General features: G+C 30.7%; 1 protein-coding gene across 17 annotated transcripts in view; it reads left to right on the plus strand.

Moving 5' to 3' along the window:
• Positions 1-21,628, plus strand: part of TRDN (triadin) — a 481,452-nt gene that overhangs the window by 127,024 nt on the left and 332,800 nt on the right. For 16 of the 17 annotated variants that reach the window (XM_074309957.1, XM_074309965.1, XM_074309958.1 and 13 more), the window contains exons 7-9: positions 4,558-4,617; positions 8,940-9,119; positions 14,424-14,483. In XM_074309957.1, coding sequence (XP_074166058.1) covers positions 4,558-4,617; positions 8,940-9,119; positions 14,424-14,483 — 300 coding nt within the window. The remainder of the gene's footprint in view (positions 1-4,557; positions 4,618-8,939; positions 9,120-14,423; positions 14,484-21,628) is intronic. The other variant, XM_074309960.1, reaches the window with a different exon arrangement.

Genomic DNA, 21,628 nt, shown 5'->3' on the forward strand with positions numbered 1-21,628 from the left:
TGACAGTATACAGATAACCCACACTGAATTAAATACTGTATCATCAAAAAGAAATAAAGTATTCTTCTTGGGCTGAAAAGTCCTCTGACAGTTAAAGATACTTTTGAAAATATTGATATCTTATTTACTTTATTCAGTTCATATCTGAGCATTTGAGTCTGAACTGTTTATTAATTTTTTCCTAGTGATGTTCTAAGTGGATTTCATATGCTCATCTTCAAATCTATTGAGAAAGGAATGCCTAGGAATCCTTTTTCTTAGTAAATTGTATGTTCCCCTAAAGTTTTCCTCTTATACCTCTCTCTGGAAATGATACGGGGTTCTCAAAGGTTATGTCAATGAAATATCATCTCTGGCAGAGTGCCAGTTTGGAAAGACTTCAAGTACTGGCTTCAGTGAAAGATAATATTCATGTAATCTGAGGAACAGCCTTTACAAACTTAGAGAGACAAATAGGTTGGAAACAGTGTGATAAAATTTTTGCTTATAACAATTCTTAAATATCATCTATGATCACTGAAGCAATATAGTATATCAGTGAATAAAATATCTGCCCTTATTAGATCATGGGTTTTTGAAGTACTAAAATGTATTAATAAACTGCTTAAATTTCTGGCTATGTAGATTCAGATGTAATGACATAAGGATTTATATTTATATAGTTTAAGTTGTTGAGTTTTTGTAAACTCAAAGTCTTTATAGTCATTTTTTTTCAAACATAAAATTTCAGTGCTCTTTAATTTGTAAACTACCATTTACTTCAGAATTTGGATAAAGGTCATGGACATACATTTCTAGCTACCAGACATTCCATCCCAATTATCTTACATATACTTATAGTTTTTAAATATTATCCATGTTTCTTGTTTAGGACAATATAAGTTAGTAAGCTATTCATGATAATAGTCTATGAATGGTGTCCTGTTCAATTCAACCTAACTCAGTCCTTTTTAAACACAGGCCATTCACACCATACGACTTGATAAATGGAAAGTCAGGGAGGGGTGGTGGAAATAAAAGGTTAATAGATTGATGAAGGAGAATATAATCCCTTTGGAGAAAAAAAGGATTCTAATTCTGTTCTTCATGGCTCTCAAGTTAAGTACAATAACTTCTAAACATTCAAAAAAACTATATTTTGAAATCATGGAATTTTGCACATTTACACTTGGAATGCTGGTTTGGAATATATCTGTAGAAAAAATTCCATTAAAGATTGCATTTCCAATAATTTATTATTAGTAGGCAAAACGTAAAATGCATTTATGTAGTTGGATTTCTCTTCCATCTCTTTTCCTCTCCCTCTCTCTCTCTCTCTCTCTCTCTCTCTCTCTCTCTCTCTCTCTCTCTCTCTCTCTCTTTCTCTCTCTCTCTCTCTCTCTCTCTCTCTCTCTCTCTCTCTCTCTCTCTCTCTCTATTTCTCTCTCTCTCTCTATTTCTCTCTCTCTCTCTCTATTTCTCTCTCTCTCTCCTCCTTCTTTCTCTCCCTTTTACTCAACCTCTCTTTCCTTTTCCTTTAGGTTTTCCCTCTTTCTCTCATTAATTTCCTTGCCTATAATTTGTATTCATTATATGATTTTTAAATTCCCCTTCCCTTTTTTCTCCTCTACATAAAGACAATGAATATGAATATATACTATTACTACATGAAGTGGAAAAAAAAGATTTTTAAAAAGAGAAGTTTGAAAATGGGATCCTAAAAGCTGTTTAAAGCCTTTAAACTGTAAACAGAAAGAATAGACCACATGGGTTACTTCCAGCACCACTTTCATTTAGTCACATGGATCCTGAGAGTTGATAGTATAGCAGTATATAATAGCAAGCTCTTTTAGAATACTGCTATCTTAAATTCATCATGTTCTTACTGCATTTTTGGAGAAAAAAAAATTTATGAGCTAGTTACTTTGATTAGAATTTTAGCATGATCTACTGGAAGAAATATTTTATATTTGAAATGAAATAAAAATCACTGGAGATCACAATTTATAATACACAACACACAAATTACATTAGCAAGTTGTTTATTTTTCCACTCTCTGGAGATTTACTCTGTTTGAGAGAGTTTATATAACTACCTTGGCAAAATATGACCATTACAAATCATTTATTTGCGATGTTTTCCTAAAGGAACAGTCATTTTACTCCAAAGATTGAATTCATATTATATTATTGTGTTCCAATAGATTAAAAATAATTTTGACAGTAGTGTCATCAAAAAAAATAATAGCAACAATACTAGCTAGCACTTTAAGGTTTGCAAAATGCTTTAAGTATTTGTATATGTACTCATTTGATTTTTACAATAACCTGTTGCTGTTATTATCTCCTTTTATAGTTGATAAATCTGAGTCAGGGAGAGTTTATATGTTTTTCCCAAATTTATCCAGCTAGCAAGTGTCTAAGGCAGAATTCAAATTCAAGTCTTCCTGGCTCAATCAATTCACTGCCTTGCCTAACCGCCAAGTAGATTTATCCTCCTAATTATTTTTTTCACTGAGATAAAATCAGCTTATGATACTGGGACATACCACTTGATCGCAACCATGGGAATTGGAGACAAAACACATAGATTTGACAAAGAGTATAATAAAGAACATAAGGAAATAAATATTTAGTTTGAAAATTGCTATAGATAAATGGGAAATTGAAATTTTACTGGAAAATCTGACTTCTATAATTGTAAGGGAATGATCTATTTCATGTTTGTAAAGATTTTCTGAAAAAATAGCAAACAACACTCAATAAATAAGCAATTAAACATTTAAAAATTCACAAAATTAATTGATGGGTGTTTTTTGTGGAAGTTCCATCCTTTGGTAATCATTTCCTATTGGCTTTAGGAGCTGCTGATTTTATGTAAATAAATGATTTGAGAATCATCACCTACTAGATATTCCATAAATATTAAGGATCATCAATTTTTTTTACATTGCAAATGAATCCAACAAAAATATGCTGTAGTCAGATCTTGCTAGCTCGTGAAAGCTGATTATTAAATTTTTTATTGTAATCTTTTATATCTCAGAAATCAGGAAATGCTATAATGCAGTGCTTTATTTATTTGTTAGTCTGTTTAGTTGTTTATTAGAGAAGAGGTATTACTTAGATTTAAGAAATGTTGGAGACAATGTTAATATGTGGATTAAACTTAAAAATATGTTACATATACATTGTTAAATATTTATCAATATATCCCTGGATCTAGGAAGAATAGAGTTTAATCCTTTTCTTAAATGAATAAGAAAAGCCCAGATAAGTGAAGTGATGGGCCTGATCTCATACTGTTACTTGATGAAAGAATTGGGATTAGAAGCCATATTTGAATAGTACCTTTCTAATGAGTTCCTATGTTTTCCAATGCAGTATGAACAAAATTATTCAAATACTCTTATAAAGCATTTGATCCCTGATATACAGAATTTATACATTAAACTAAATGGTTAGAGGAATCTGTGAGATAATAATAAAGATTGATATATGAATGATTAGATATTGTAGGAAATCTAATATATTTATATAACTGAAATAAAAAGTGCATGACCAAAAATTACTTAATGCTACAGTCCCCATCATTTAATCTCCCGTATTGGAATCCTCACTGTGCAATCCAAGATAACATATTATCTAGCCGCCCATCCCTTGATGCTTATTTTTTCTGTTATTTTGAATTTGATTCAATAATTCTAAAAGACCATCAATTAATTTATAGAGGGTATGTTCCCATACTGATTAAATTATATATCTTAAAATTAATGTATTAGATTAAATCTGAGACATAATTTATCAATTAACATGCAACAATTACAAAAAACATGCTGCAATTGTCTTGACTTGATCGCTATTCAGTTGCTACTGACTTCTTTTTGAGGTGGAATTCATATTTAGAGACTACATTTGCCTTAGGAAATCATTGTCTTCCTTATCTACTATGATCATGTCTTCCATATTATGCTTTCATATAAATTAATATGCAAAACTTGGGTCAGAAATATTTAAAAGTACTGTATCAAACTCTACTTGTTCTCTTCCTTTATTTGTAAAGAAGAGAGAGATCCATGTTCATTTTCCACTAAAAATAGTAGCTCATGCTATCATAAAACACATAAGATTTCCAGAGTGTTTGTCTTGTCAAGGATAATATAGTTATTATCTGAGAGAGGATTCAGATTCAGGCATTCCTGACTTTATGTACCACTAACCCATATAGCTATTCATTAGGAATATTCAGTGATTGAGGTTGTCCCATTGACTATATTCTTAAAAGTGTTTGAAACCAAAGCTGTACTGACACAAATTTATGAAGGATACAATGGGATTACTGGTAGGAAATAGATGGATTCTAATTGCAGGAGGAACAAACAATACTTTCCAGTGTAGTCTGAGAAGCTAACTCAAAAAATGGCTTTATAAAATTAGTTGAGCAAATCATTCGTTAACCCACGGTATAAATTTCACCTACTGTCATGTAAGAAAAAAATAATTTGTTGATCTTATTTGGGCTCCTGGTGATTATTAATTTTTAAATTCAAACCCATTATAATTTCTTTTTCTTTCTAGCAAGTCACAAAGATAAACCTGAGAAAAAAGAAAAAACAGAAATGAGAACACTACCCAAAGGTAATTGTTAGTGATTCTTTCATGATTTTTATGCACATACATGTACACATGTATATTTATATAACATAAAGTTGATATATTCAATAGGGAGGTAGTATAATAATTATGTGAATCAATTTATAATTCAAGGTAGGTTTTGAAAATTTGATACAGATCAATGTACATCACAACCTATAATTCCAGACTCTTCCTTAATTCTATGCCTTCTCCCTATTGCTTATCTATAAATTTTCTTTTATTTAACTTCTTTGTACATAATTGTGTGTAATTGTTCTTCTATCCTCCTTTTAGAAAGAGAAATTTATGAGACCAGGAACTGTGTTTTACCTTTTATTTTTTTAATTCCCTGAGCTTAGTGTAGTGCAAGGGACATAGCAGACACTTCATAAATGATTATTTATGAATAACTGATTTACATAAATCTGAAATAAAATTTACAATTGTGAATATTCTAAAAGCATACTTAAGAGCCATCAAATATGGCATTATAATGAAAATTAATAACATATTTGGACATTAGAATTGTTCCTTTTACTTGATTTCATAACTAATTCCTAATTTTAATAGATCTATAAAGTTTCATAATTATCACAGTCATTTAATTGAGTGAATGTTGATCATAGAAAGCCAGAAAAATTTACATACTTTAAAATGAGAGACTGAAAAAACTAGGTTTATGTTTATTCTGTCTGTCTGATAAATCAAGATATAGAGATAGATATTTATCAATAGATCATGATATAAAGTTAGAGATAAACAAAAAGAAAGTGAGGAGTATTCCACCAATTCATGTTATAAGAATGCCTTTCTGACCACATTTATCTATAGCTCTAACTATAGAAATGCATATCAATATGAGTTTTAGTTTTAGTTAAAAAAGAAAGAGAAAGTCTGGATTTAAGTGAATAATTTGACTCTGACTATTAGCTATTGAACTAGCTTAGGGTAGAAAATATCAGCCTCTACAAGATTTAGTCAACATGTAGGTAAACATTGACATGCATTCTGGAAAATGGGGTTCAAATTCTACATGTTTATGAAAACTATTTTTAAAAATAGTAGTATGGTAGACTGTGTCAGTGCTTCATACCTTTACTTGTTTGGTGGCACATTTGAACCTTTCTATATTGATCACCCTGTTCTTTCAAGCTTGGCTGATGGAATGGGTCATGAAAAAGTAATTATTAAAATCTCCTGTTAGAGGGAATGAAATGAAATATGATAAGGCTTAGTAAGGAGGAAAGTAATAGGAATGTTAGACCTGAATTCTTAATAAAATCTTAGAGTCTCAAATGGTTACGAAAATTTTGCTTTGATGTCCTTAAATGTTCTTTCTCTTTCCCAGTAATTCCCTTAATTCCCCATCCCATACAAACTCTCTACATTAAGAATCTATGGGGGCAGCTAGGAGGAGTAGTGGATAGAGCACCAGCCCTGAAGTCAGGAGGACCTGACTTCAAATCTGGTTTCGGATGTTTAACAATTCCTAACTGTGTGATCCTGTGCTAGTCACTTAACCCTAATAGCCTCAAAAAAAAAAAAAAAAGAAAAAAAGAAAAAAAAAAGACTCTATGGTGTAGGATTTTGACCATTATGTCCTTGATAAAGGATAAAGAAACCACCATTAAAAAAATTCTTCAGTAGTTTTCACTTTCAACAAACACAATTATCAAAATCTTTTTAGGATATATTGCAGGCTACCTTATGTCTTGACAGACAAGATTAAAGTACCTTTAGTTTGATCTAATTCTCTGAGTCAAAAATTTACCAAACAGACTAAAAGATCCTTTGATAGCATCTGCAAGTTGCTAATCTCCCTTATTCCTCTTTTTTTTAATAATAGTCTTTATTATATTCTTGGATAATGATATTGCTACCTACATACCTGAATCTTAAAAGCAAAATAGTGATACAATTTTAATATCACCTTTATATATTAGTACTACTGATTTTACTTTTTTTTTTTAATCAGACATGATTTCATCTGTATAAAGTGCTTATAGTGAAGAAATTCCTTCTAACAACAGTGATCTGTACTTATTCTACAATTTAGAGAATTAGCTGCTTGAGATACTGAGAGAGAACAGGACTTTTCTAGGAAAAAAAATTAAAATTTATGAGAAGCAGGACTCAAATTCAAATATTGCTTGCTTTAAGTCTTACTTTTTTGGGGATAAGAGGCAATAGGAGCTAAGTGACTTGCCTAGGGTTACACAGCTATTAAGTGTCTGAGTTTAGATTGGAACTCAGGTCTTTTGACTTCAAGATCTATGTTCTATCTATCATGTCACCTAGCTGCCTCTAACTCTTACTTCTACTCCACTCTGCCATGATGAGTTTCAATAATTTGCTGCATTAGTTTATATGTAGGCCAACCTTGTTATTACCATCTAGATTGTACAGAACTTGAATGATATTTTTAATCAGTGTTTTTTAGTGTATTTATACTTTCTTCCCATAAAATCATATGTGGTTCATTCCAAATAAAAATAAAAATAATATTTTGTCTATATATTTTATTTTAAGTATTTTTGTATACATTATCATATGTCATCTCAACACTTTTATACCATGATGTTCCAGTTGGTAAGGGGCAAAACAGAAATATAGGCCATGTTTTTTGACTCTGAATCTTGTGTTTTATTTATTTGATTCTGCTACCTTTGCACACCATATTGTTTTGGTAAAACACCATATTGTTCTGAAATTCCCTAGTGAGTAACTCTAATATCAGGATTGGAATTATATAACAATTCCTGTTTTTTGCATTATAAATTTATTTCTTCCCAGAATGAACTGAAAATGTTTCCATAGGATTATCTATAGTAAGTAATGTTATGTTGGTTAATTCTTTAAATGTATTTATTTTTCCACAAAACTATCTAATCACCTAAGTTTAGTGTGAATATCACTATCTTTCCAGTAGAAATCACAGTAGTTGTGTGATCTAGTTCCCTTTTCAATTTCTTTAAAATCAAATTCCTTATATGCCTTATATTAGATAACACCTTTTTAATTTGCTTTACTCATTTAAAATACTAGTGATGTCCCATTTACATAATTGATAATAATATTCTGAAGCATTTTGGAGGATAATTGTTGAGAAGTCTTTAAAACATCAATGCTAAAACTATTGGATTATATTTAGGCCACTTTCTAAATGTGATATGATTATAATCTTTGGGTTTATAAGCATACATTCATATATACCAAGATTATATTTTAAGAAACCCTATGGATTGGTTGATAAGTTTTACTGGGACTTTTTAAAGTCAAATTATTTTTACAAATCAGTTGAAAAAAAGAATAAAGTCTTGAAGTGATCAATAAAGAATAGAGAAAAAGAAGTTTTCTTCTAGAGTTCGTTTTCAGTATACTGATATTTGGAATATTGATTATATCCATACCTGAGTCATTTATAATCATTTATTGTTCACTCTATATCTGATCTGTCTATTGTTTCCCTAAAAGTAGAAGTGGAGATTATATATTAATCAATATAAAATCTTTTGTATTTATTTTATCTTTATATTTGACATTTATTTTTCCAATAATATTTAATCTTTTTTTGCATTTTTTTGAGTTTGGATTTCATATTCTCTCTCTCTCCTTTAGCTGCCACCTCCTTGAGAAGGAAAGCAATTTGATATATATTAAAACATTTCTACATTAGCCAGGAAAATGCAAAGGAAATGTAGACCAAGAAACAAAATAAACAAAATCCTCAAGAAAAATAAATTTAAATAATTAAAAGTATACTTTGTTCTGCATTCATATTCTATCAATTCTTTCATCTTAAGTCCTTTAGAAGTTTCTTGGCTTATTGTATTCTGGAGAATAGTTAAGTCATTTACAGCTTATCATTGTATAATATTGCTGTTAATGTGTAAATGTTCTGGTTTTAATCATTTCATTTGTATCAGTTCATGTAAGTTTCCCTAAGTTAATTTGAAAGCATACTGATTACTATTTCTTATAGCACAAAGTATTCTATTGCAATAATATACCACAACTTTTTCAGCCATCCCCCAAATGATGGGAATTCCCACAATTTCTAATTCTTTGCCGCAAGAAACATAGGTTCTTTTTTCCTTTTTCTTTGATTTCTTTGGGATATAGATCTAGATATGGTGTGTGTCTTTATTTTTTAAAAGACTCAGAGTATTTTTGCATGCTTTATAATACAGATCTTTTCAATATATTTGTAAGAAGTAGACTTTTTAGTCTTTTATTTGCTTTACCTCATTTCATTGCCCTAAAATAAAAGGGGATGTGCTGTTGTTAGGGAGAGTTATTTAAATGACCATTTCTGTTTTTGGTAGATGAGAAGAAGAGTAAAAGTTCAAAAGCTGAAGAAAAGAGTAAGAAGGAAGTAAAAAGTGGAAAAGCAGAGAAGGTGAAACAAGCTGATGCCAAAGCAAAAAAAGTGGAGAAAACACCAGCTAAACCTAAAGGCAAAGAAGAAAAAGGAACTGCAGCTGTTTCCAAAAATGAACAGAAAGGTAAACATTTCAAGGAGGAAGCATCAGAAGAGTCTGAGAGAGTAGTGGGAAAAAAACAGAGACAATGACAAAAGCAAACAAGGACATATAATCAAACTTCATGCAAGAAAAATAAAGACTAATAAAAGTAAATCCCTGTGGGTCCCAAAGTCACTATTTGGAAATGAAATACCTAATGATTAAAAATTTAGGCACAGCAAAATGGAAATATGATCTTACAGATAAAGATTAAAATATTTTGTTATATTCTTCCTTCTGCATAATTGAGCTGAAAAGTATATTTATTGGTTTTATAAAAGCAAATCTTAAGCTTTTGTGATTATTGTTAGATGGGTGCTCACATATGGTTGACTTCTTTTTAACCTATTGTTTCCTTGGGACTATTCATGTGGATTAAGTTAAGATTATAGAGACAAACAAACAAACAAAATAACCCCTTAAAATGTGCTTCCTGGAATGACTCATTACCCAAAATCTGGAAAACACAATAGATCTTGTCATGATTATAATATATTCTAACATTTCAAGTATTATTTGTATAAGTTGAGTTCAATGAAAAAAATCATAATATCTTTACATATTTATATTTGCTTCAATTATGCAGCCTCCATCAGTGACACCATTTGTGAAATATCTTATGGAAATGATATAATCTTAATAGTCAGCAAGAACTAATATAGGGATTCTTGAATCTTGGATTCAAATTACAATGTCTCATTTGAAGACTCCAGAGCTGCCTCTTTATCCTGACCAGTAAAAATTAGAATAATTACACCTGGGCTTCAGCATGGTATAATAAGGTATAGATAATGATCTTCAAGTCAGAATATTCTATTCCTGCCTCTGATGCAACCCAGCCAATGACCATGAAAAATGTGCTTACTCTCTCAGTTTTCCTGGCAATTGTCTATTAGTATCAGAACAGGTGCTGGGTTATATTGACAGAGAAAGTTTAATTACTGGGAATTCCATATACTAATGGAATGACTGACTAAAATAAAGAGAACACTTACCAATATCAAAGAGACATTAAGGTTAAATATCATTTGAATACTTATAGACGTAAATGTGTAGTTATATAATAATATTTATTTATATGTAATATATGAAATGTAATTCATATAAAGCCTTGAGCTTCTTGGTAGAATAGTGCTATATAAATGCAAAAGAGAAAGATTGTTAGTAGATCTAAAAGAGAGAAGCATTCGTTTGATTTCATCTTATTTCCTCCTCATTCCAACCTTTTCAGTATCTTCTCTATTCACTTGCTATATAAACTCTCCATTTCCCAAACTGACAGCAGACTTTTTTGGTTTTAGAGCAGGTATAATTATTTTGATAACTATTTCAATATAACTAGTTTCCTTTGAAATCTTATGTGTTTTATTTTATGGATTTGACAGCATTCTATGAAGGGGTCCATAAATTTCACCAGACTGTCAAAGGGTCCCAAGATACAAATATAGATAGATATGCATATATGTTTATATGTATGTATAGACATATGCACAAAGATACATACACATCTAGAATCTTCTGTCCTTTCATAGGCAATTTTTTCATGGTTTATTTTAAGGCATTTCAATTAAAGATTCTGGAGGCAGAGGAGAAAGAAAATGAACATCTTTTTACCTGTCTTGATTGCCTGAGTTTTATTTGAACCATTTTTCTTCAGTTTTAGATAGAATAAAACAGTAAAACATAAAACTTGGAGCTAAATTCAGTTTAGTAACTAAAGTCAAAGCATATTTTTCTGACTCCACAAATAATGATTTTAAAATTTGAAATTTTAGTACAAAAGTAGCCCACCTCTATCAGTAATCTATACTTTTAGACATTTGATTTTTTTTTATAAGCCCTTTTTCTCATCATTGAATTGTAGACTATAAGCATGGACAATTAATTTGTCTGTTTCTGTCCTTGGGAATCCTAGAAGCTTTAAAAATTAAGCAAATACAAGCTAAAAAAGAATTAGAAACAACACTTGCTATTTTTATTATTACTATTTGAGTCCTGAAATGTTTATGAATCCACATATGGAACACTTAGAAAATAGAATGAATAGATTGAAGAGTACCTACTATGTTATAGTAGAAAATAGCCAACTGTTCTTGAAGCTATTTTCTACTTAACTGATATTATCATAGAAGAATATTTTATTTGTCAGTTTTCTAAAAGTTTAAAGTCTTTAGTCTTTCTAAAAGGCTTTGGAATTGATATATGGGAAAAGCCTTCACAATGAAAAATAATAGGAAAAGAGCAGAAAAATATTAGAAAATATAGGAACTTTTATCCATACAAAATGTTATTTGGACAGTTTTGCTTCTTGGACTACACATTTAGTAAATGAAATTTGTATTCCAGAATGTATAACAAGTAGCTCCAACTTTGTCATAAAATTTTTTTAATATAAACCTTTAAAATTCAGTAAAATATATTTGGAGCCTCTGTATTTGGACACCTTTAGTCTAATATATATATATTCAGAATTCTTGAAAATTATACTTCATTTTTACATATATCTTTGAGGACAGATTGACAATATGAGAGGGCCAATGATTCTCTACTAGGAAGTGCTATCCTAAAGTGAAGTTTACTGCTCTCTGCTTACTTATCTTGCCTAGAATGACCTTTTCTTGGCTTCCATAAACCTGGGCATGCAGCCAAGGCAGCAGCTGAGTGCTGTCTATCACTATACCCTAAGAACCTAAATGGGAGAAATGAAAAATAAAAGTTATTTCTTTTCTGAGATAGAAATCATTTGCACAAGGGGAAAAAAGAAATCCAAAAATGATGACTAAATAAAAAATTATATAGGTATATATGTATATTTATTGCAAGCATGTATATATACCTATATATACACATATATACATCATACACATATAAATATATATTGAATACAAAATTATATCTATCTGCATGTAACATATATAAGCAGATATGACATGATATATTCATATATATATATATGAATATATTTATATATGAAGTTGAAGTATATCTTCAAGAAACTGAGGCATAAATCTGATCAGATCATCTCTTGTGAGAAAAAAAATTCCTGATTATAATTTTGTTTATGCGATTTAATTTTTATTTATTCCCCTTTACTTCTTCTTTAGTCTGGACTCCTTGAAATTAGCTCCAGGGAAGAGATAAGACATGTTTCACAGATTTTTCTCTACTCTCTCTGAGTTAAACATAGGGTTCCATGACCAAGCCTCTCTCCCAATGAGTTACCGATCTACTTATATCCACAGAGATAGTGGCTTTCACAAAATGAAATCAGAACTAAAACAAAGAACCCAATAATTTGACAAAGGTAGATTGGAACCCAAGTAAATTAACAGTGTAAAGCTATCAATTAAAAACAAGTCATACAAATATGTAGGAGTAGAAAGCCCCATTTTGAAACTGAAAATGTACATAGAGTTTAGTCGTTTTTAAGCTGAGATGCTTAATTATTATCATCGTATTTAAAATTCATGTATGTGTGACTCAGGTTGCCAAATATTAGTAGCTTTTTTCATTCTCAGAGTTCTACTCATTAAATTTGTTTTTCCTCTTAGAAGGGAAAATTATAGCATAAACTTTTACAAAAAGACCTAGAATAGAACCATGGAATCACTGGCTCTTCTAATGTTAAAAACTGCAATACATATAAATGATTCATGGAAGATTTTTTGTTTTACAAACATAAATTTGGACTACTGACAATAATATCAGCCCCTGTTTTGTTTTATATTTAAAATTTATCTCCTCATAGCAAAGTTATTTATTTATTTATATGTTTTAATAAGATTGAGAAGATACATGTATGTTATACAGTTTCCTAAACGACCCCTACCCAACCATACCTGAGAGTCTGTAGGATACTGGAACTAACCAAAGTTGAAAAGGGAATTAAAGATCATCCTATCCAATTTCTTCACTTTACACATAAAATGACTGAGGTCAAAAGGGGTCAAAACTTTGAGTTAGTTATTCAAACACCTGATAAAGGCTCTGTAAGGGAGATGGAATAGTGTTGAAGATAGAATAGTGACCAAATTTCTGGTCTCAGAAATTTATTAGTTGGCTCTGGGGACGTCATCTAATTTATTTTCCTCAGTTCTGCATCTGTGAAATTAGGACATACCAGAGAAGGAAAAGGAAAATTTTCTTTGCCAAGAAAATCCCATACAAATTCCATGGATTCATGTTGGGTTGGATAAGACTGACCAACAACAACAAATGGGAATGGACTATCTACTGCAACTTGCGCAGCTAGACTTATCCATAAACTATAATGTCATTACTTTTTTATAAGATAAATCTATAATGGGGTGGAGGTCTTCTTATTTGTCACATTGCTTCCTGGCCATAGGAGTTATTTCATAAGAGTTAAATAGGCAAGGATGGAGACCTGATCATCAGCATTTTACTATGATTTCAATGCCAAAACAAGTGAATGAAAATTAAACTCTTGGCCCACCCAGTCATTAGTTCTATTTAAATAAATAGAAATAATTAAAAGGATTTGCTTTTAAATAACCAATGAAACTACTTTAACAATTGAAATGTGTACATATAAGTGTACTTATAATTTTAATTTCTCTTGAGAAACTCAAAATGAATAGAATAATTAAAAATTTTTATACTCCAAATATTATGAACTTAATTTGGATTCCCAATTATCTGAATTTGTATTCACATAACTTTTGATTTAATGTATTAAAATGTTATTTATAAGATAATTTATGCATAATTAATAATTCTAGTCATAGAGCAGTTTTTGAATGTAGGGTCATTTGATTTCTGCCTTACAAAAGTCAAATTGGTAAACAATTTTCAAAGACAAATCAGTGGATTATTTTTCTCTGATTGCTCTCTAGATGCATTTGAGGAAAGAAGAGGAGGCCAAATAGTAAAGTTTAGAAATATTTGCCTTTGGTAAATTCTGTGATGGGTTATCTCCAGTTTATAAAAGGACACTGAGGAGTTGTGCAGGAATATAATGACTTTCTCTTCAATGCTGCTAAACAATAGGTGAATCTCAATATAAAATGAATCTCAGAGTAAAATTCCTTAATGAGTTTATCCCAATTCTCAAGTCTATTTCTCTTAATGGAATATTGTGTTAACATATATTTTCCTGTATGTGATATGTATGTGTAAGTGCGAATGATTTCCTGAAAAAAAGAAGTTGAAAAACTCAAAATCATGATTGTTGGTTTTCACTGTTAGACTGCTTCTTCCCTGAAGAGCAAAACACAAGGTTGTTAAACTTTCTTCATTGCTCTTTTTTTCTTTCCACTCTGTTAGATCAGTTTGCATTCTGTCGTTATATGATTGACATGTTTGCCCAAGGGGATTTAAAACCAGGTACTCCAAACTGATTTTTGCATTTTTCTGTTTTAATAATCTTTATTTCTGAGGTTTTCTGCTGCTCTGTGGACTAATATGTTTCTTTTTTTGTGGTGGTTGTTTTTGTTGTTGTGGAAAATGAAACAAATGAAACAGAAATAGTCATTATTGCATGGGTTACTGCAAGCTGAAGCAATTGAAAGCTACAAGAGCTAATATCTTTACTAATCTCTTGAAATGAAGCAAAGATTCATCTTAACATGTCAGTAGAAGCAAGCAAGAAAAAAATTCTTGGGACAAGTCACCTTATTTTTAATTCCGAGGAAAGTTATATTTTAGATCTCATTAGATGATAGACCCTTGTTCTTTCATTTTAACTGTCACATATGCCTAATAGAATTCCAATAAGTTCTCTTGACAATCTATATGTGCTCTAACAGGTAATAGTGAAATAGTGAAGTGAATAGTGATAATTCTTTTCATTAAAAGTTAATTTAACTCATATCTCATTTAAAATCACCAATAGAGAGCTATTTTAACATCTATTAAAATGATTACTATGCTACATATATTTTAGTGCTATATCTTTTAACAATAAATTTTTATTACTGATATTTATTGACTACTGAATAATTATTGAATTCATATATGTTGGATATCTATATTTGGTAATATATTTTCAAATATAGTAAAACATGACTTTCAACACCACCTACTTAAAAATATAAATAAAGCTTTTGAGAGTTTTTGATTAATGATTCTTGTTATCTAAAAAAAATCTAAGCTAGACTTTAAAGAAAATGAACTTCTGGTGTTTTAATATCTCAAAACTTTTTGTAATGGAATGACTCATTTTCCAAGATTTTTGAGTAATCAAGGCCTTGTCATACTAAAGTATCATTTTAAATATTAGAAGCACAGAACTCTTAATGCTATGAAAAATGTTCTGGTGAGGCAATAACTTGATGAAGATCTAAGTTCATATCCACCTCTGAAATCCTGCACAAGCTACAACCCTAGATTGCATCTTTAAAAGAGATAATAATAATTCCTATCTTGTAGAATTGTTCTGAAGATCAAATGAATTAACATAAATAGCACAGGACCTTGCAAATCAAAAAGTGTTATATATTATACATATGCTATTTATTATTATTATTTTTTATTAATTATATGAAGACTGGTGAAAATAAATAGTTTTAATTAATGTAATTAGTATATACAAATCACACAGGAAACACTTTAGTCAATCTGCTATATAATTACTTTTACATTTGAGTATTTTTTTTCCTTGAAGGAAGACATAAAAACTTAGTCCCACTTCTCCCATATCCCATTTAACCAAGGATTCTGTGCCTTTGGCAGGCTGGTGGAACCTAGAACCACCTATTCAGTAGGTTTTTAAATGCATAAAATAAGTATATAGGATTGCAAAGGAAAACATTTATACTGCTATTTTATGTATCTAAAGGGAGCTAGGTGTCTGAACTTTGGGCTTGGGATCAGGAAGACTCATCTTCATGAATTCAAATTGGACCTTAGATACATATGATTTATGTTACCCTGGGCAAGTAACTTAATTCTGTTTGCTACAATTTCCTTATCTACAAATTGAATAAGAGGAAGAGATGGCAAACCATACAGAATCTTTGCCAAGGAAACACTAAATGTGATTATAAAGAGTTGGACATGACTAAAATACAATTGAACAAAAATATGTGTATATATATATTTGTTTGTTTGTTATTATTATTGCTATTCTACATATGTGGAAGTAAAATCCATACACTTCATGTTTTAAGGCATAGACCTAATTTATAGATGGTGACTATATTTTTTACTTCATATGAACAGCTATTTGTTTGCTATATGTGTGTGAATAGTATATATTGTATTGGCAAAGAGAAATGATGATTAGCATGAATTAACAAATGACTAATCTGTATTATTAATTCTGTTATCTATGTATTTTATTAAATATTTTCTGCATCATCTGCAAAACATGATAACCATGTTATTTGCCAAGCTAATACTACTAGTTAAGGAATTTGTCATAAAATTATGAATCACCAAATTAAATGTGAGGCACTAAAACTCACTTGTACTTCATTAAAAATTAGATAAGGATAGTTAGGGTGTTAATATTCAAAGTACACTTCTTTCTGGCAATATTATCTAAACAAGATGCAACCATCTATGTAAATTTAGAGAAGGCTATTATTAATATATATATATATATATATATATATATATATATATATATATATATATATATATATATATATATATATAATACTTTTCTTTTGCAAAATGGTGATCACTCCTTGGATATAGTGATGACACCATAATTATAATATTTGACTCAATATGTTTCAGTGATTTGATATTTGAAAAGGAGATACTCTATCAATTAACAATGTTAAAAGGTGCAGACCTGGGCCTGTGATTTTCATGTACATGGATTTATTAATGACTCATGTCATTAAACATCTGACCTTCACCTCAATTTTCTGTTTTCCTTCCTCTTTCTATTCTGTATTAATTGAGTATTTAGAAATTCTTCTCCATATGTTCTCACTGCTAGAACTTCTTACGTAAATCAGATGACAAACACTGAGTATAATTGGGGGCTTGACCTTATTGTACATGTGATGAGAATACCATGACAGTGTAGAGGTGGCAGCAAGACAGGTTTGGCTAAAAGGAACCCAAATCAAAAATTAATTGAGATAAGAAGTATTTGGCAGATTTAGAGCAATCATAGCATTAGCATTGGGAGAGACCTAAGAAGCCATCTGTGAGTTCCTTATTTTGCAAATGAGATAACTCAGGTCTTGAAATATTAAGGTTCATGCCATAGGTCTAATAGGCAAGAAATTTGATATAAGGAAAAGTTACCTGTCAATGGTAGCTGTCCCCAAATGGAATCATTTGCCTTGGGAGTAAGTTTTCTAGCATTAGAGAAGCAGGTGGGGAAGTCTTCAAGCAGAGACTGGCTAAACTACTTGAAAGAAATGTTGTGTAGGCTTTCTGGTTCCAGTGCAATTTAGGCTAAAGGACTCATGAGCTCCTCTTCAGTTCTTAGTATCTATATTTATTTATGGTTATGAGTTTTTATTTTGCATTTATGAATCTTTTGTTTATGTGATTTCTAGATGATTGTTAACTTTTTCAGTTTGTTTTCTTTCCCACTTCTCCATTTTTCTTCTCATTATTTTTTTCCTTTATGACTTGGAATGATTTGACTGTTTATAATTCACAATCATGTCTAAGTTAGTGAACATATAGATTATCCCCCAAGTCCTAGTGAAGTTTTAAGTTATAAGAGCTGAAAACTACGCTAAGGCTTTTGGGACAGTGTATATTTAGGGTAAGAATATAACTTTTAACTCTGTCCTGGATAAAATTCTGACTATGTTTAACAATTAGATAAAGGAAGAGGTTGGGGGGGTGTGGAAGACTTTTCATCAAAGTTTATTGCTCTGCTTGCAGTTCAATGTTTACAAAACATTTGTGTTTCCATCTGTTTTGTTTGGGATTAGTTGAGCACCTGTTGTTGTTTAGCTAGAACTCATTATTAATTATTTATAATAGTTCTTTTTTTTAACTAAAATTGAGACTTTCTCTCTGGAGTGCAGTATTTACTTTGGAAGATATTTTCACATCAGCAGCAGTAACCCAAATCATTTAAATCATGAAAACAGCATTAGTGAAATGTGCCAAATGTTAGGATCTGAGATGGTCTTAATGTAGCATACTGCTATTTACTTACACTTATTTGGTGTTTGATGGAATTAAGAATGCATTGACTATTTCAGATATTAAGGTAATTCTCCCAAATTTAGCCTGTAGACATTATAGAATAATCAGTCAATCAAAAAGTAATGATTAAGTGCCTAATATGGGTAAAGCAGTGTGCTAAATGCTGAAGGTAAAAAGAAAAAAATGAAATATTCCTTGTCTTCAGGAATTTCACATTCTATCAAAATGAAGTCAGGGGACTTTAGTTCAAATCCCAACTCTGACACTTGCTATCTATGTGACCTTAGGCAAATTTTAACTTCCTGGACTTTAGTTTCCTAATCTATAGACTAAAATTAGACTGATGAATGTTGTTATCACTTCTAGCTCTAGATCTATGAAGGGGTGTAATGACATTCAGGAAGGACTGGCACCTTGCTGAGTCTTTTTCCCGGCTGCCCATCCACATTTTCTATTTACCCTATTACTCATTTGTGGATCAAAGAAACTGTAGCAATGGCTGCAAATCAGTAAAACTGTCTCTGCCAGTGGGCTGAGGATAATCAACAAGATTCAAACTCCTCAGTAAGTTAAGGGAAAGCATAATTGGTGGAGGAGAACAATTTCTTCCAGTGACTATAAAGGTGGCTGATGCAGACACTGGAGTACTTGGAGTTGGTTAGACCAAGAGATGCCAAGGTCATTCACTACATCCTAGGCCATCACCAATTATCCTGACTTTTTATTTTTTTTTTTTTGCCACTGGACTTTGATGACTTTGGAAGAGAGAGAGGTTGATGACTTTGTATACTCTGCCTGATTTAAATCCAATTAAGTCAAGATGTCATCCCATGATGTCAATAGCTCTCTTCAAAATGAAGGACAAACAACAATTATATATCTATGATCTATGATTATATCATCTAAGATTCCCATACACTATAATTAACAATTATTATGAAATATGTTTGAATTAAAGTGAAATTGTGGTTCTCCATGATCTGTATATACAATCCTAAGAGTGAAGATTCAGATGTATAATTCAAAGATCTGCTTTAATGTACAGTCAATTACAAAGATTAAGACCATCATTTAATCAAAATTCTATAATCAGAAGAGAACTTAAAGATGATATAGTGCAATTTCTGTGTCATATAGAAGGGAAAAATTGATGCTTACATAGGCTAAGTGATTTACTTAAGAAAATATTAGAGGTGACATTCAAACCCAGGTCCTCCAACTAATATTCTTTCAACTATACAAGTTTTCTCATTTAGTGATAGCAAAAACATAACTGGAACCCAGATTTTCTGAATACTATTTCAGTATCTTTTCCAGCACACATATTTAATCTTATTCCTGATTAAAATGTCAGTTTTACTGCATACCTATTTAAAGTATGTTATTTATCAAAATCTTTAACCTATAAATTACATGTGAAGACATTTATAATATTAAGTAGATCGACTATATATAAAGTTAGGAACTGCTATTTGGAGATTTCATGTCTTCTTATTTGCATGGTATAATGTATAGGCCATTATCCTTCATATACTTGCCCAATAGACCTGAAAAGGCATTATACTTTCCAACCCGAGAGTGTCTAATACAGATCAATGGTCTCCAAACTTTTGACTTTAAAAAAATTAACAAACAGAATGAATATATATATGTATATATGTACATATATATAAGTCATTTATAATTTATACTATATGCCATGCTACTAATAATTTTGTAAAAGAAAGGAAAGAGCTTTTATTAAGCATGTATTATATGAGTGACACTATGCTAAATTGTTTATTAATGTGATCTCATTTGGTCTTCATAACAATCATACAAGATAGGTGCTATTATTATCACTATTTTGCAGTTGAGAAAACTGACAAAATAAAGTAAAGCTCAAGCTCACACAGTTAAATGTTTGAGGCTAGATTTTAACTCAGGTCTCCCTGATTCCAGGCTTAGCAATCTATCTATTGGAACACCTAGTTGCTTTAAATTTAAAGAAAAATCCAAATTGATTAAAATGATGTAATAACTGTTCCTCAAGTCAATAGGAAGTCGGTGGAAGTTGTTAAGAAAAATAATATGGTTAGACCTGAATTTTATCAAAATTGTTTTGCCAGCTGAATGAAGGATGGATTGAAGAAAAATTTTAGACAGAAAAACCAATTAGGAAGAAAAAGCTATGTAAGACATGAGCGCTGCTATAAATTGAACACTAGTAAGAGGAGACATGATAAGTGGAAGAAAGTGAATGAATTACTATGTCAGAGCTATAATAAAATGTCTGGCAGAATGGGTAAGAGTCACATGGGAAATTGCATGAATGGGGAGGGAGACCCTTGATGGCAGACATAGTAGCAGATAAGTTAGAATGTGTAGGAGAGACAGTAAATAGGTGAGTAAATAAAGGGAAATAGGTATTTAGAGAAATGACCACAACTAATTAGATAATTATACCTAAACTTGTAGGTCCTAAAGCATAATCTGGGAAGAAGAATGCGCATAAGTACAAAAGCTTATGTCAAATGAAAAGTGAAATTATGAATCTTGAGGACCCTGTGTCTTCAGAATAGATCAGAGTTTAGAGAGCTTCTTATCAATACTGTCTGGTTTTAAACTGCTTTTCTCAGTCTCTACAGTAAGAAGAAATAGAATTGTAAGTTTTATTTGAAAAAATTAGAAGGGAAGAGAAAAATTCATTTTATATAATATATCAGTAAAACATAATTATGATATTTCTTGGAAATTAACGATCATATCTCACCCAATAATAATAATGCCCAATGTTTTATCTCTCTGAGATATCCAATAGTGAAATAGGCAACCTTGGGAAATAGTTTTTTTTCCCTAATTAAGTTTCCTCTAGCAAATGCTGGATGAACATTTCTAAGTTATGTTAATTAGGACTTCCTTTTTGGTTATGATTTGGACTAGATAGCTCTGGAGAGTCTTTTCATTCCGGAAACTGACCTGTGACTAGAGGAATTATTGTTTGGTATTATTTTCATGGATCTGTCCAGTTTCTCTTCCTCTTCTGATGTTCAACAGGTTTTCCTTATGGGATAGCTGCTCAGACACTTCCATTCTTATCACTACATTTTTTTTGGAAATTTATATATTTTCTAATTTGCAAGTTTTAAGTTCTTTCTGATCAGGTTCCCAATGGAACTAAGGTGGGGGTTAGGACTCAGTGAAGGAGAATCATCTATTTTAGATAGGCTTTGGGCATTTGCTTAGTTGGACTTATGGACAAAATTGAGCTGGTAAAAGAATAGATACAAGTTATGAATAAGAACAGTCACCTTGCTCACAGAACAGGACAGACATACTTTAGGCATGGTGATACATTTAGATGTCAGATACAAAGGCCTAGCTATGGTGTATTTAGATGATTGACTTTGACATTGAATACA

This window comes from Sminthopsis crassicaudata, chromosome 4, assembly GCF_048593235.1.
Source record: "Sminthopsis crassicaudata isolate SCR6 chromosome 4, ASM4859323v1, whole genome shotgun sequence".
NCBI classification, from domain to species: Eukaryota; Metazoa; Chordata; class Mammalia; order Dasyuromorphia; family Dasyuridae; genus Sminthopsis; species Sminthopsis crassicaudata.